Source organism: Mandrillus leucophaeus, unplaced genomic scaffold, assembly GCF_000951045.1.
Source record: "Mandrillus leucophaeus isolate KB7577 unplaced genomic scaffold, Mleu.le_1.0 Scaffold324, whole genome shotgun sequence".
Lineage (NCBI taxonomy): Eukaryota > Metazoa > Chordata > Mammalia > Primates > Cercopithecidae > Mandrillus > Mandrillus leucophaeus.
The window spans coordinates 1,229,014-1,243,169 of record NW_012103410.1 but is presented as its reverse complement, the minus strand read 5'-3'; the positions used below and the strand labels follow the sequence as shown (position 1 = coordinate 1,243,169).

The 14,156-nt window shown below is 35.9% G+C and overlaps 1 protein-coding gene across 1 annotated transcript in view; it reads right to left on the bottom strand.

The window, feature by feature from the left end:
* Positions 1 to 14,156, bottom strand: part of ABCB11 (ATP-binding cassette, sub-family B (MDR/TAP), member 11) — a 107,780-nt gene that overhangs the window by 43,105 nt on the left and 50,519 nt on the right. Inside the window, exons 12-17 of the mRNA XM_011988170.1 lie at positions 12,762 to 12,887; positions 10,903 to 11,106; positions 9,099 to 9,269; positions 8,404 to 8,605; positions 7,477 to 7,540; positions 3,248 to 3,350 (exon numbers count right to left, since the gene is read on the bottom strand). Coding sequence (XP_011843560.1) covers positions 3,248 to 3,350; positions 7,477 to 7,540; positions 8,404 to 8,605; positions 9,099 to 9,269; positions 10,903 to 11,106; positions 12,762 to 12,887 — 870 coding nt within the window. The remainder of the gene's footprint in view (positions 1 to 3,247; positions 3,351 to 7,476; positions 7,541 to 8,403; positions 8,606 to 9,098; positions 9,270 to 10,902; positions 11,107 to 12,761; positions 12,888 to 14,156) is intronic.

The window sequence follows — 14,156 nt, the reverse complement described above, 5'->3', positions numbered from 1 at the left end:
AAAAAAAAAAAAAAAAAAAAAAAAAAAATTATATATAAAGAAGTGCCTGTCAGCAGCTGCATAGCAGGGAGAGTAACAAAGCTCTTATTCATCTTTGCATCCCCAGTGGGATACCTGGCACTTCATAGTGTACAATCAATGTTTATGGGATAAAAGAATGAATGAAATTTTTATGTCCATGCTGCATACATGCAACAAGAGATTTATTTTAAATTGCTCATCTACTATGATGGATTCATAGTTCAATGCTAGACACTGGGCTTTTCTCAGTTTCCTTTCTTACATCCTCTGTGTAGGCCAGAGGAAAAAATAACCTCTGACTTAAATCTTAGGTCCTGCTTTCTATACTTTGTTACACTAATTTCTGCAATCCATTCAATAGAGGTCTCCTGCCCTAATAATAACTTTAAGATTTGATGATAAAAAGTGGTAACTATGACAAAGGAGCAGAGATTTTTCAAATGAACTAATACTGATAGCCATTTTTATGGGTCCCATCTCTGTCTTATCTTAACCAATGCCCAAATCCTATCTTAAAAGTTATCTGTGATGCAGTTATGGGTGTCTAATATTTGATCCTGACTTGATCTCATACATATTCTGCCTTGTGTTTTAGTTTCACTGAAAGAGATGCCTAAATATTAGAGACTAAAACCTTTAGCCTGTGGGTTTCCCTAATCCTAAACTTAATGTTGTCAACATTGTAACTAACATCTGACCTCATTTACAGCTAAGAGTACTGCTTGGAGAGCAAGGATAAATGGGTATAGTCTCATCTCTGTCACCAACTAACCATGAGACCTTGGGTGAAAGCACAGACTTCTCAGGAAACGATTCTAAGTTTTAGAGTCAATACTCCACAAGACCACAAGGTGGAGATAACTCCTTTGTGTAAATTGACCTTTAACACCATAAGAGAGTATTTTCCAATCTCCAGAAGGTAAGGTTAGGTCTTTTCCATCAACATGAGAAACAGAAAGGATTTCACCAATGCTTGGGCTTGTGGAATTTAGTTAAGTATTAAAATACTTTAAAATACCAAAACAGAGCAACATTTTACCCTATAATGTTACTTGAGATTAGAAATTTCATGTCACATTTTATTAACCCCTTTCCATTATTTTCTTTTCAAAAATCATTAATTTTTTAAACCTGAAGTACTAATAAAATTATTGTACAAACCAGTGGTATTAATATGAGACCTTTTCCCATTGGAGCTTTAGTATAATCACACTGGCTCCCCTATCATTTTTCTCTCTCTTCTTCCTTTCTATCTCCCTTAACTAGAGAGAAAATAAAGTCACATCTTTTAAAACGTATGCTGGTCTACATATAATTGAGTTTAATTGTTCTATTCTAAATATATAATGCTGACTAGTAGAACATAATATGAAACATTTTAATCACTGTAAAACTAGCCCATATATTTGATTTAGATTTCCTTTTAGTTAAATAATTCCCTCCTGAATTGTTCCTGCATCAAGAGAACTCTATGGGAATCTGATCTCCAGATGTCCAGGGAATCTGATGATCCCTTACACCTATGCTAGGTCCTCTACCAGCTTGAAAAACAACAATGAAAAAGTCAGATTTTCCTTCCCTCCCTCCCTTCTTCCCATCCTTTTACTTTTACTTTTATTGTCAAGTATTTACCCAGAAACTAGAAAAAATTAAAAGGCAAAAATTAAATATGATTGGTATTGCTGTGGTTCAATAGAAATGTCAATGTAGTGTTTGGTTCTTTCTCCCCTGAAGCTCTATTAAACTCCTGTTCTTATATAATACATCTTATAGTTATTTGGGGCAGCACCGTGGACTCAATGAAGTAGCTATTTCTAGAACTAGAAGAGCAGTTGAGTCTTTAGTGGCAGGATGCAGTAAGAAACTATGCTTGCTAAATGTGTGTTCTCTCACTGTGATTCATCCTGCTGCTCCTGAGAAAACGTGTTCTATGGAATTTATTTAAAGCGTCTGTTAGAAATTGAGACCCCTGTTCATTCAATATTAATACATTAAAAACAAAAGAGAAACCCATCACTCCCTTGTCATTTTCATAAGGTCATAAAGAGTATGCTACTTTATTCCAGATTTGTCCATTGTGAACCAATGTTTGTAATTACTGCCTAGCGGATTCATGTGTTGGAATTTTATTTAAGACAATTTGAAATTACATCATGCATAATGGATGTGCTTGTAATTAAAAAATTCTCTGACTTATTTGCTTTGATAAGTCTTGCAGTTGGGGTTTTATTTTACTGTGGACAATTTTTCATTCTAGTTTTTAAAATCTCCTGATGCCTTACTAAGTGCAAGGCACTGGGTTAGGTGACCAAGTTGATTCAGACACAAATAAGATGTATCACTAACTTTAAGAGACTTATAATTTAGAAAGGGGATAAGTCAACATGACTTTGATTAAGGCTCAATAAGAAAATTGCCATGAAAATTTTCTAATGAAGGGTGGTAGGGGAATGAATGTGAGAGTATCAGGGCTGAAACATAACGTGCAGTAATGAAGAAAGGCTTGGAGGAGAATAGGTGGGCTCTTTATGTGAAAATTAGACAATGTCTACAAGAGCAGAACACTTGTATCTTTAGGAAGAAATTGTATATTGCTATACATGTTGTTTCCCCTCCTAGATCTTTAATTTTGTGGTACTTTGAATTATGTTAAAATTGATAGCATTAATTTAAATGTATCTTAAAACCATTATAAAATTGTATGAAATCAACAAATGTCTGTGAAACCTAATTGGCCTCCATTAATTCAAATATTTTGATAACTTGTAATAAGGGCTAGCCTATTCAAATACCTTTGTTGATCAAGATATTTTTGCCAAAATTATTGTAATTTAAGAAAGAAATTTTAAAATTTGAGAAAAAAAGTTTTCAGGTATTCTTAACTTTTACAAAAGGATTTCTACATATGAGCAAATAATCTGCTAAGTACCTATAATTCACACATTCTGTGTTTGTTAGAATAGTTTGTCTAAGACTCTTAATTAACCCTTAGAAGTCCAGTTTTCATTACCTTGTATTCTTAAAAGTAATCAATTAACTAATCTGCACTAAAAATATTGTCTAAAATTTAGAGTTTTCATTAGGTCTTAATGTTCTGTCTTTTAGTCTGACTTGAAACACTGCTAGGTATATACCTAGAAAACTCATATTCTCAGGCTTAAAGGGCACCCAACAGTCCCCAGGAGAGACTTCTTCCATTTCCCCCCATGAGCAGTTGGTGCCTGACCTTTCTGTCTTCTTCATAAGTAGACTTATGATCTACAACAGCTAATGGAGGTTCGTGCACCAGGTAAGAAAGCTGAGACTTGGAGCGTTGCCGGATGGAAGCTCTGTAAACAAACAGAAAGATAAAACAGTGTAGACTGTGACCAGATTGGAGCAAGATCAACTGGTGTCCAAGTTTACATCTCATATGTCAAATAAATAGAAATGTTTGGTAGGTCACATGGTAACCAGGAAAGGGAGCCTGCAGGTTAGGTTTGACAGAGCTGTTCTTATGGTAGAGCTAATCAGGTTGATTGCTCTGGGCCCTAATATCTTGCAAGCATTGGACCCAGATTCAGAGTGCAGTCAGGGAGGGAGAAAGAGAAACGGAGCAAAGTTGTCCTACCAGTTCATCAAAAAACCACCTAAGGCTCAAATACTTTCTAAACCCTGGTTCTGCTAATTGCTGCCTTTGCAACAGTCCATTTCCTTTACCTTCCTCTGGCTTAGATTGTGGTCTTGATCTCTCTCTCTCATACCTGATGTGTTCACTTTAGCATGGTTACAAATGATATGAGGAAACAGGGCCTCTGAAGAGATTTTCTCCAGGCTATGTACTACCCCTAGAGATGCATGAATGAGTATCTTGTTGAAATATAGTTTAGCTCAATGTGTTCATTCATATATTCATTAATTCAACAGAAGCTTATTGGGCATCTACAACACACAAACCAAGGCCAAGTGATGTCAGGGACACAAAGACTAGCCAATGACAGATGTCTCCTTCAAAAAGTTTGAATCTTATAGAAGAGGCCTGTACCACACCCTGATGTAAAGAAGAATGTAGTAAGTGCTATTAGGCAGGTTTGAATAAAGAGTATGGAAAGTCAAATGAAAAAGAAATGTATGGCAGGTGTTACCAAGGCAAGATTCATGGATGAGATGGCTCAGGTAGGATTTGGTGATTTGCAGACTATAGAAAAGAGCATTTCTGATTGAGAGAACAGTACAAACAGAATCATGGAGACAGGGGAGGACAGGCTTGCTTGTTGAATATACTGAGTACATGATAAGCATGGGAAGTGATTGATTCAGGCTCCACCCTTCTCTTCCCTCCCCCAGACTCCTGGGAAGGAGGCCCCCCTTCTCCTCTATGTTAACCTTAAAGTATTTAATGCTGGGAGTTGTTGACAATTATGTTGAGACCTTCAAAAAAAGAAGTTTCCTGAAAAATGAAGCCAATGGTGAAATAGTCGAGCTGAGAAAGGAAGAGAGAGAAACTGGTATCTATCTTGGATGTATCACTGAAGCTCTAGCCTTGCCTGAAGCCAAAGCATCTTTGGAATATTTAGTTATGTGAGCTGATTCTTTCTCTCTAAAGGTAAAGCCAGGTTGGGTTAGGTTTTCAGTCATTTGTAAACAGTCTTAATGGCTAAGAGGCAATGCTGAAGACTGTGTTTTAGAAAGAATCACCTAAAGTAAATGGTGTAAAGAGAGAGATGTGAGTGATGAGGAGACCTGCATCAACTGTTTTAGTGCCATGTAGATGAATCCATTCACATATCTTCCTCTAGCATTTTGTATCCAAGTGATATTAGACCAAAACAAATACCAAGGTGGTGCCTGCCTACTATATGCTCACCCAGCCTTCTAGAGAAGGCAGTAATACATCAACTGAGTTACTCCAATTTGTTCCCATTTCATGTTAACAGCACTGCCATCCTCTTAGTCACCCAGGTTCAACACCATGCAATTACCTCAAGCCCTCCCTCTTCCTTGCTCTTGCACATTCAGACTCTTGCCAAGTCTCATTATGACCAGGCATTAAACACTCCTCAACGCTACTTCCTGCCACCAAACCGGCTTCTGGGACACCTCCAGAGACTCCCTCCCACCTAGCCTGAAACTCCACAGCAATGAAGTTATTTCTCCCAGTTAGGTAACAGAGGTCAGGATGTCTTCCTCAGAAGGTATGCAGAATAGGCTTACGTCAGCAGGTGAGAACAAGGTGCATGATAGGAGGAGACTTAAGGTCAAGGACCTAAAAAGCAAACGCACAGCAATGGACTCCAGGGTAGGAGTTTGTGGAGGAGGAGAGGCCATCAACATATGACTGACTACCTTCCAGTTCTGAGTATGGGAAGACCTATATCCTTTACCCCTTGGATATCTACTTTATATTTCTTAAGTATCTCTCTTTCACCATTCTCCAGATCATTCGTGCTGTCTAGCCTAGGCTGTCATGAGGCCATGGGCAGTGCATGTGCTAGGCAGGTTTACCTCTCTCATCTACCAGAAACACCATCCCTTTTGAGAAACTGACAACATCTGTCCCTCCCCTTCTCTGAAGCTGTGTACCACTTCTCACTGCAAATAAAAACAACTAACTTGGGGGAATACTCTTTCTCAACATTATTATTTAGGAAATTTGTGGCTGTTTTCTATTAAATTGTTCTTGAATCTAAAATATATTGCTGAAAAGGAACTTAGCCATCAGATAAAACTGGAACCAAAGAAACAAGATACATATTAGCACTTCATTTAGTCATCTTTTAACGACGACAAAAGAAATCTGTCAGCATATACAATGAGATATTTTAACAGACTTTCATACTCAAATATACAAATCTTTCTCTGCAGAAGGTTAATAGCTACTTTCTGTGTGTACATTGTATTTCTGGATTTCTCATCCTAATCACCAAAATGAAGCATTTGTGAGAAATTATAGTCAAATTAATGTTCATATTTAAATGGTTATCTAGTCCTAATAATAAATTGCAAATAAACTACTTAGCATGGGTAGAATTTTGTTCAACTGAAGAGTTAAGAAAATATTTATTTTCTTGTTGGTCTGATCATAAGAAACATCTCCACTTTGCAACCTTTAACCTACCGACCGAAAGAGATGCCTTGTCATTCTCTGTGTTTAAGAAGTTAGTTGATATTTTCCGGTTGTAATTATAATGACTTCAATGATTTAAATTTAGTATTCCAATCAGAAAAGCGTGACTAAACTTACTATCAGGTGCCTATAACATTGTTTTATACCTTTTACATGACAGAGTAATGTGAAGCTATTGCTTTGTTGTTTGCCAAATTCAATAAATTCAATCAAACTAACATTTCTTAAAATTTGTTTGAATAAACTTGTTCTCAACAAGAAAGGAAAACCCAAGTCTGAAAATTCAAATTGATAAGGAAAAGATATACTAGGGCCTGAAGTATTTATCTACATCTGAAAATAAATACACTACTTTTTGTGAGCTATTCTTTGAATATTTAAATGAATAAATCTGTGTTTGAACTACTTGGAATTGTTAGCTGAATGTTTTATTTTAAGGCTTTTTAATGATTTTTCAATAAATAATTATCCATCTTGAATGTGCAAGTCCTATCTCTGAGACTTTGCACAGCCTTGCATTAAATGTCCTAGAAATGGAAAGGGCAATTGTAGAGAGATTGCTGCCATCTCATTGCCTACTAAAAATCTTCTGACTTAAGAAAAAAAAAAAAAAAAAACCTTGAGTAACGGTTATAAATATAGACAAACACTCCTGGGCAGAATTCTTCTTAATACAGACTTTTAACATTAGAGGAACAGTTTTATTGAAACTCTTAAACCAGGATGAAAGACTAAAGTGTATAGCCTCACTAATAGCATACTCCAAAAATATATTTTGAAAGTAAACAGCTTTATATTGATCCAGAGAAAAATAAATAGCTCTTATTTAGGAAAATTCTTTTTAAATGCTAAAAAATTACATTTCTTATTTCATCTTGTTAAGGAATGATTTGACTTCAGATGGGTTACTCTGGGAGCAGAAGTGTTTGTAATTCAGTTGTCCCTCAGTAGATTAAAGAATGGAGCTAAAGGTATGAATTTGACCTTCATATAAGACAATGTTTCATACCACAGTTAGCTTGGAGCTGAGAAACACTAAACACCGATTTTTTTTTAAAAAAAAAGAAGTCCCCTTTCTAAGCTCAATACACAACATTTTAACCATAAAGCATCTCCATTGTAACCCTTATCCCCAATAAGATGAGAAGTTAAACAAAAAAAACCATGAATTGGTGACAGAAATGTCAACAGAGCAACCAAGGATCATTTGCATGTTTATATTTGACAAGACCTGGCAGTCTACTCAGAGTTTCCTTGTTGTACCTGAGATATTCTCTGAGGATTATGACTACAGAGGACTCCTAAGAATATTTGGAAACTTTGAAATCTGCCCCGTGACTTGAACTTACCTTAAACTATCCTGGTAGCTCCCTCTGCTAAAGGTCCTCGCAAGCATGTCATCTTCAGTTGCATCTTTTCCTACTCAACACAGCATGAGCAATTCTTTAGTACATATAATGAACAGAACCATACCTAAGTAGAATTCTTTACTATGTTTGCTTAGAATATAATTACTATGTCTAATGCCAAAACATTCTGTTAACTTTTTGGCAATAAATAAAACTCGGGACTTGTCCTGCAGATTCTAACATAAAATTTCAAAATACTCAGCAAGACTGAGTCATTTAAACCATACAATAGCTTATTACCTCTACAGAAATAGGTATTTTTTAGCATAAATCATAAAAAGTTTAAGAGAAGTTCATCAGAAGTAGCAAAAAAAAAAAAATGATAGAAACACTGAACTTTTCAAAAGTCTGTTCAGAATAATCTTCATATGTTAAATGTATATAGTAGTTACACCTAATGGAGTGAAATGGTAGAGAAAGTTTAGAGTGGTTGGTTAATTTAGACTGCGGTAACCACCAAGTCTGAAAATTCAGATTGATAAAAAAGAACGTGCACTAGAACCTGAAGTATCTATCTACATTTGAAGATAAGTATTACACTTTCTTGTCATTGATTAATTCACTCAGCCAATAAGCATGAAGCTTCTACTGTGTGCGGAACACACTCTAGGAAGCCTCTTCCATTTGCACAGGCTAAACAACAAAAAAAGAGGGGATAAAATTGAAAGTTAGAAGACCTTGGTTTTAGTGCTATAACTTGATTAGAAAGCTTAGCTTCCTGAACTTCCGTTGTTTCCTTTACCATCTATATAATGCCTGCCAGGGTTGTTGGGAGAACAGTGTGCATTGAAATACATAGAAAACCATAAAGCACTATAGACATTAACTATTTAATATAACGTACAAGTATAGGGAAAAAGCACTTGCCCTTTATGTCCTCTTCATTAAGGGCTTGATTTCCCTGACTTTGCAAAGTCACTAGAGTGAAGTAAACACCTTTCCTTTCCAATAATTCTTCATGGGTGCCTCTTTCCACTGCAGCGCCATGTTCAAAACCAACGATAGTATCTGCAGCTTTGACCGTAGACAAGCGATGAGCCACTGAAATAATTGTGTGCCCATGCTGAATCTGTAAGAATGTGCAGTGCACCATTAAACAAAACTGTAAGACAGAGCTGACACTGACCTTCGGATCATTTCAGAATCCATAGGAAAGTTACATCCTTTGTTCCTGGGAATATTCTTAAACAGGCTGTGCAGACATTAGAAAAGGCCAGCACAATTTCTTGCAGCCATAAACCCCAACACACACTGGCCCTGTTGCTGCCATTAATCAACAGCTAAAATTTTTTTTTTAGGTAATTTAAAAAATATCATAAGCTAATCTTCATAAGATTTAAACTTTTACATGTGTAGCTTTTGGAAACAAATTATAACTTTCTTCTGTTCAACTGTGAGGAAGATTGTAGTCAGCTAATATTTTCTAAACAATCAGACTAGATGCATGAACCCATGTAGTATCAACTACTCCCATCCCTCCCACCCCACAAGGAGCTGCCTTTCCTGCAGCAGCACAAGCATTTCCACATGAACCTGTCAAATGGACTGAGACTTCCACAAACCTTACTCAGTGCTTCTTGCACCATGGCTTCACTCTCATTGTCCAGAGCTGAGGTGGCCATGTCCAATAGCAGAATCTTGGGATTTCGGATGAGGGCTCTGGCGATGGCTACCCTTTGTTTCTGGCCGCCACTCATCTGGCCTCCTCCTTCTCCAACAAGGGTGTCAAATTGCTAGATGGAAGGTGACACCAGTCATGAAGGGAAAAGAATTTGATGGCTTCTGACAGTGATCCACTACAATGTCCTTTCTATTATGGCTTTCTTCTCAAGCACGAATTTTCACTGCTGCGACTTCCACTGAAAGAAATTTCCCTTCCCCAGACAGGTTATTGTCTAATCAATATTTATGTGTGAAATAAAAAAATTGATTTATGCTTTTATTCCAGGGTTTACTGGGCTATGTAAATGTTCCTCTTTAGTTCAACTTCAAATAAGATTTTTCAACCAAAATAAAAATTGGTCACGGTCCTAAATATCTATCTTAGAGGATTAAAGCACAGAGCAAGTCCTTGTCTCTTTTCTCTTGTTCGACGACACAGCAAAACATAATGCAAAGGCTGCTTTTGTATTATGAATAAAAGGTCAAACTAGCTTTATAAGGATTATCATTGACAGAAGATGGTTACTGATTATCTCACAGGTCTAGCACAACATTGGAATCTAATAATTAGGTATTAACGAACAGACACTTATCTTGCTTATTACTAACCAACACGAATTGAGCGCCTACCGTGAATAAAGCATGGTGCTGAGCTTTTTACACATAACATCTCTTTTAGTTCTCATAGATACCTTATGAGGCAAGGGCTGCTATTTGCAACTGATGAATAAGGAAACACTGGGCCCAAAGAATTAAAGTAACTTGAGAAAGTTCATGAAGTCTATAAATACAGAAGCTGGGATTTGTATCAAGGCAGTCTGATTCTAACTTCAACTCTTCAACTACTAGGCTGTATCATAGCCACAGCTGCAATCCTATTCATAAAGAGAATTTAGAAAGCTGAAAGGGAAGTGTTCAAGATCACTGACTTTGAAGGCAGACCACCTCAGTATGAACCTTGTCTTTCCACTTACATGCTGTATAATCTTGAGCAAGCTCTTTGACCTCTTAGAACCTCAGTTTTCCATCTGTAGATGGAGATAATAATATTAGCTGCTTAACAGGGCTGTTGTGAGGATTTAATGAGTTAATAGAAGGGAAGTGCTTAGAACAGTGCCTGGTGTGTAGTAAGAACCGTACACATGTTAACTCTTTACAATAACTCTTCTTTGACTTAGCAGACCATCGGTGGCGAAATCCATTTAAGTGTAATGCTAAAGAGTTGGCTTTTGCAGTTGTTGTTGCTTAGAATGGAGATAGACAAAGAATAATTTTTGACACAATATTAGCTGCCTAAGCACAAGAAAATTATAAGAGTAGACATCATGAGATTACTGTGCAAGTTATTGCCACATGACGTTTAGCATCTGCTTAGACAAATGCTTAATAAAAGGAATAAGGACACTGTATCTATGCCAAAGGAGTTTTAAAAAAGATAGTTCCCCATTTTGGTAGATGTTTAATATATTACCAACAAAGGGAGCTTTTCAAAAGAAAACTTCCTTTTTTGATAGATTTGAACATATAAACAGTGTATTTTCAGATGAAAGGAAAAACTCATGGTACTTTTTCAGACATGAAGCTAAAACATGGCTTAAGAATTTAATTACTTGGGAATCATATGAAAAGAAATGTGTATAATTGTGCTACTTTTTTTCCTCCTATGACATCTTGGTTTCTCCCAGGAATGTACGGCTAGGGTACCTGTGGCAGGTCCATGATGAAGTTGTAGGCATTGGCCTCCTTGGCAGCTTGGACTATGTCTTCCATTGTTGCATCTTCTCTGCCATAGCGAATATTTTCTGCAATGGTGGTAGAAAACAGAACTGGCTCTTGCTCCACGATCCCAATCTGATCTCTAAGCCACTGAATGTTAAGAGAGCGAATGTCATGGCCATCCACGGTCACCTAGAGAGCATGGGCACAACATCACAACTTTTGGAACCTTTCAGGGTTCTGAATCATAATATTATGTCATACTTGACCAATGGGCAGAAAAAATAGAGGCCAATAAGATTCTAATGGAAACAATTCCTCTTGAAATGTGGTTCTTTATATAAGGATGATAATATATAATTGAAATCAAGTATAGCTGCAGAACAATTCATTGTAGAAACATAAATGATGTAAATAAAGGTCAGTTAATTTAACACCACTGGCCCAGGAATGGACAAATTTTTGATTCCAGTAAAGAGTAGTTATTCACTATATTTTAAATATTTTTATATCTTTTGAGTTTTGATGAAAATGGACTCAAAAGATACAGTAAAAATAAACAATGATCCCTATCTTGTATATATGGATTATAGTAAGTCTTATTTCTGGCCAGATTCATCAAATAACAGTTTGCTGTTAAAAAGCAAGTGAAACTATCAGTGGGAGCAAATAAAAATCACTATTAGTAAAAATGTAAAAATCTTACATCAAGAAACTATGATTTCTATATATCCAGAGTGCAGTTATGGTAGTATGTAGTGAAGACTACCCAATCAGAGATGAGATGTCTGTGAAAAACGAAAACTCTGTTATATTTGCCATGCCTGTGTAATATTATATGCATGATAGAGAACTCATTTTGTTGAAGCCGTTAAATACACAGTTAAACGATTCTGTCTCAAGGCATCAAGGAGATGCTGACAAGAATGATTTTGAGACAGAGTGAATACAGCATGGGCTTTGGAACCAAACACACCTGGATTCAATCCTGACTTAGTCATTTACATGCTGAATGACCCTAGACAAGTCTCCATCTCTCTGACTCTCTGCTTCCTTGTTTGTCAAATGGGCCTATGTACCTTTGGGGGTCATTGTGACAATAAGTAATTATTTTAATAAAGTATCTGACACATAATATGTGATAAATAAATGGCAATTACTAATACTCATTTTTCTTAGTTTCTTAGGACGGCTATCTCTTAATTTCAAGTCCTGTTATTGTTCCTATATTTAGTGTTTGGAGAACTTAAGGACACAATAACATTTTTGTTATAATACAAAGAAAAAAGTGGAATAGATAGTTCACTGAAAAGGCATCAATAGCATTTTAAATGTACAGTTATTTATAGTCAAGCGATGGGGATACATTCTGAGAAATGAGTCCTCAGGAGGTTTCATCATTGGCGAACATCACAGTGTAGTTACACAAATTTAGATGGTGTATATATATATATTTCCAAATGTCCTAGTACCATTACTAAAATCAATCATTTCTCTTAACTTGATCTGCAATGCCATGAAGTGACATATGTCAGATTTCTATATATGGTCCATCATAATCTTACGGAACCACCATCATATATGAAATCCATCACTGATTGAAATGTTGTTATGCCACACCTGACTGTATCTGCACATTCAGTTACATTACACAGTGAATGGAATTGACTGGTTATTCATTGAACACTGGTACCATGTAGGGAGCGTGTCCCATCAATTCAGTAACAAATCATTAACTATGCATGCCAGCACAGTCTCAATGTATGCCACGCCTTTCTGTTTGATCAATATGCTGCCATTTGCCCTTTACCGTCCCATGTATTGAGGAGTTTCTGGAAGACACTCACCATTCCTTCACAGGGATCATAGAGTCGCTGAATGAGCTGCAGTGCTGTACTTTTTCCAGCTCCACTGGGTCCTACCAGAGCTGTCATTTCCCCTGGTTTAATGACCATGTTGAGGTTATTTAGAATCTGGAGAAGAAAGAAAAGAGCAAAGTTCAGATTGTCACTGTTTACCAAATCAAACATTTGGGCTACAAGTGCAGATGCTTTTTGTGGATACTCGGTGTCTGTGTGTGTGTTTACGTATGCCCCAAAGCAATGTCCACTGATATCCATCAATAACCAGCAAAAGAAAACATTGGCAAGGGTGAGGTTTTGGCATTTAGCACATTACTTAATTATTTCACTGAAAGCCATGACCAAGAAAAGAAATGATGTACATTAACACAGGTGAAGTAAATAAGACATGTTAACTTTCGAAATTATGTTCCAAAATCTAATTTAAATTATTCCTGACATACTAGGATAAGGAGACTATGCCAATTAGTTAAAGAAAAAAAACCATTAAGTTAGAAATATAGTACTAATTTACTGATCATGGATTAACAGTAAGATAATTTGCAGATTTTAAGCCACCCTTCCTGTGTATGGTGTATGAACATACCATTTGAATAAACTTACTTAATAAATATTCATAGTGTGTTTGCTAGGTAGAGACTGAATGCTGGCTAGTAGGTCTTGCGAGGAAAGAATGAGAAGCTAATTCATAACTATCCGTCAAATATTTTCACCAATTAAGAGGTGATTTTTGTACTGATTATGGAAAGTGTGGCTTGGGGTCCTCTGTGTCACAAAATCTCCCACCTTTCATTTCACACTAGGAGTCAAACTTGCAAATACGTTTTCACTTATTAGTCTGTATTGGACTGTAAGCTCCCAGGGCAAGCAGGCATCAAATGTGCTTGTTTATTATTACAGGCCAGTACAATCTGGCACACAGAGGGTTAAAAACATACTTGTACTATGAATAAATACATATAGGTTTAAGTAAGGAGATTTTATTTTGCTATTAAAAGTAATGGCAAAAACCATAATTACTTTCCACCAACTTAATATAAGTTTTAGCTATCCATTCAAAAATATTTACTGAGTGTGTACTACTTTGTAATTTATAGCTTACAAAGCACCTTTACACACATTATAACATTTGATGTTTAGGTAGATATGTAATAGATAATAAAAATATACTTTAAGTATGGAATCAGAATATATATTTACTTATGTTTTATATATTTACGTATATAATGTAGGTAAATAGAGATATACACCTATATTTGTACATTTGTCATATATATTTATAGATATATTTATATTTACCTACATACCGATAATGTAGGTATGTATATATAAATATAAAACATAGGTAAATATATATTTACATATCATATATTTATGTAT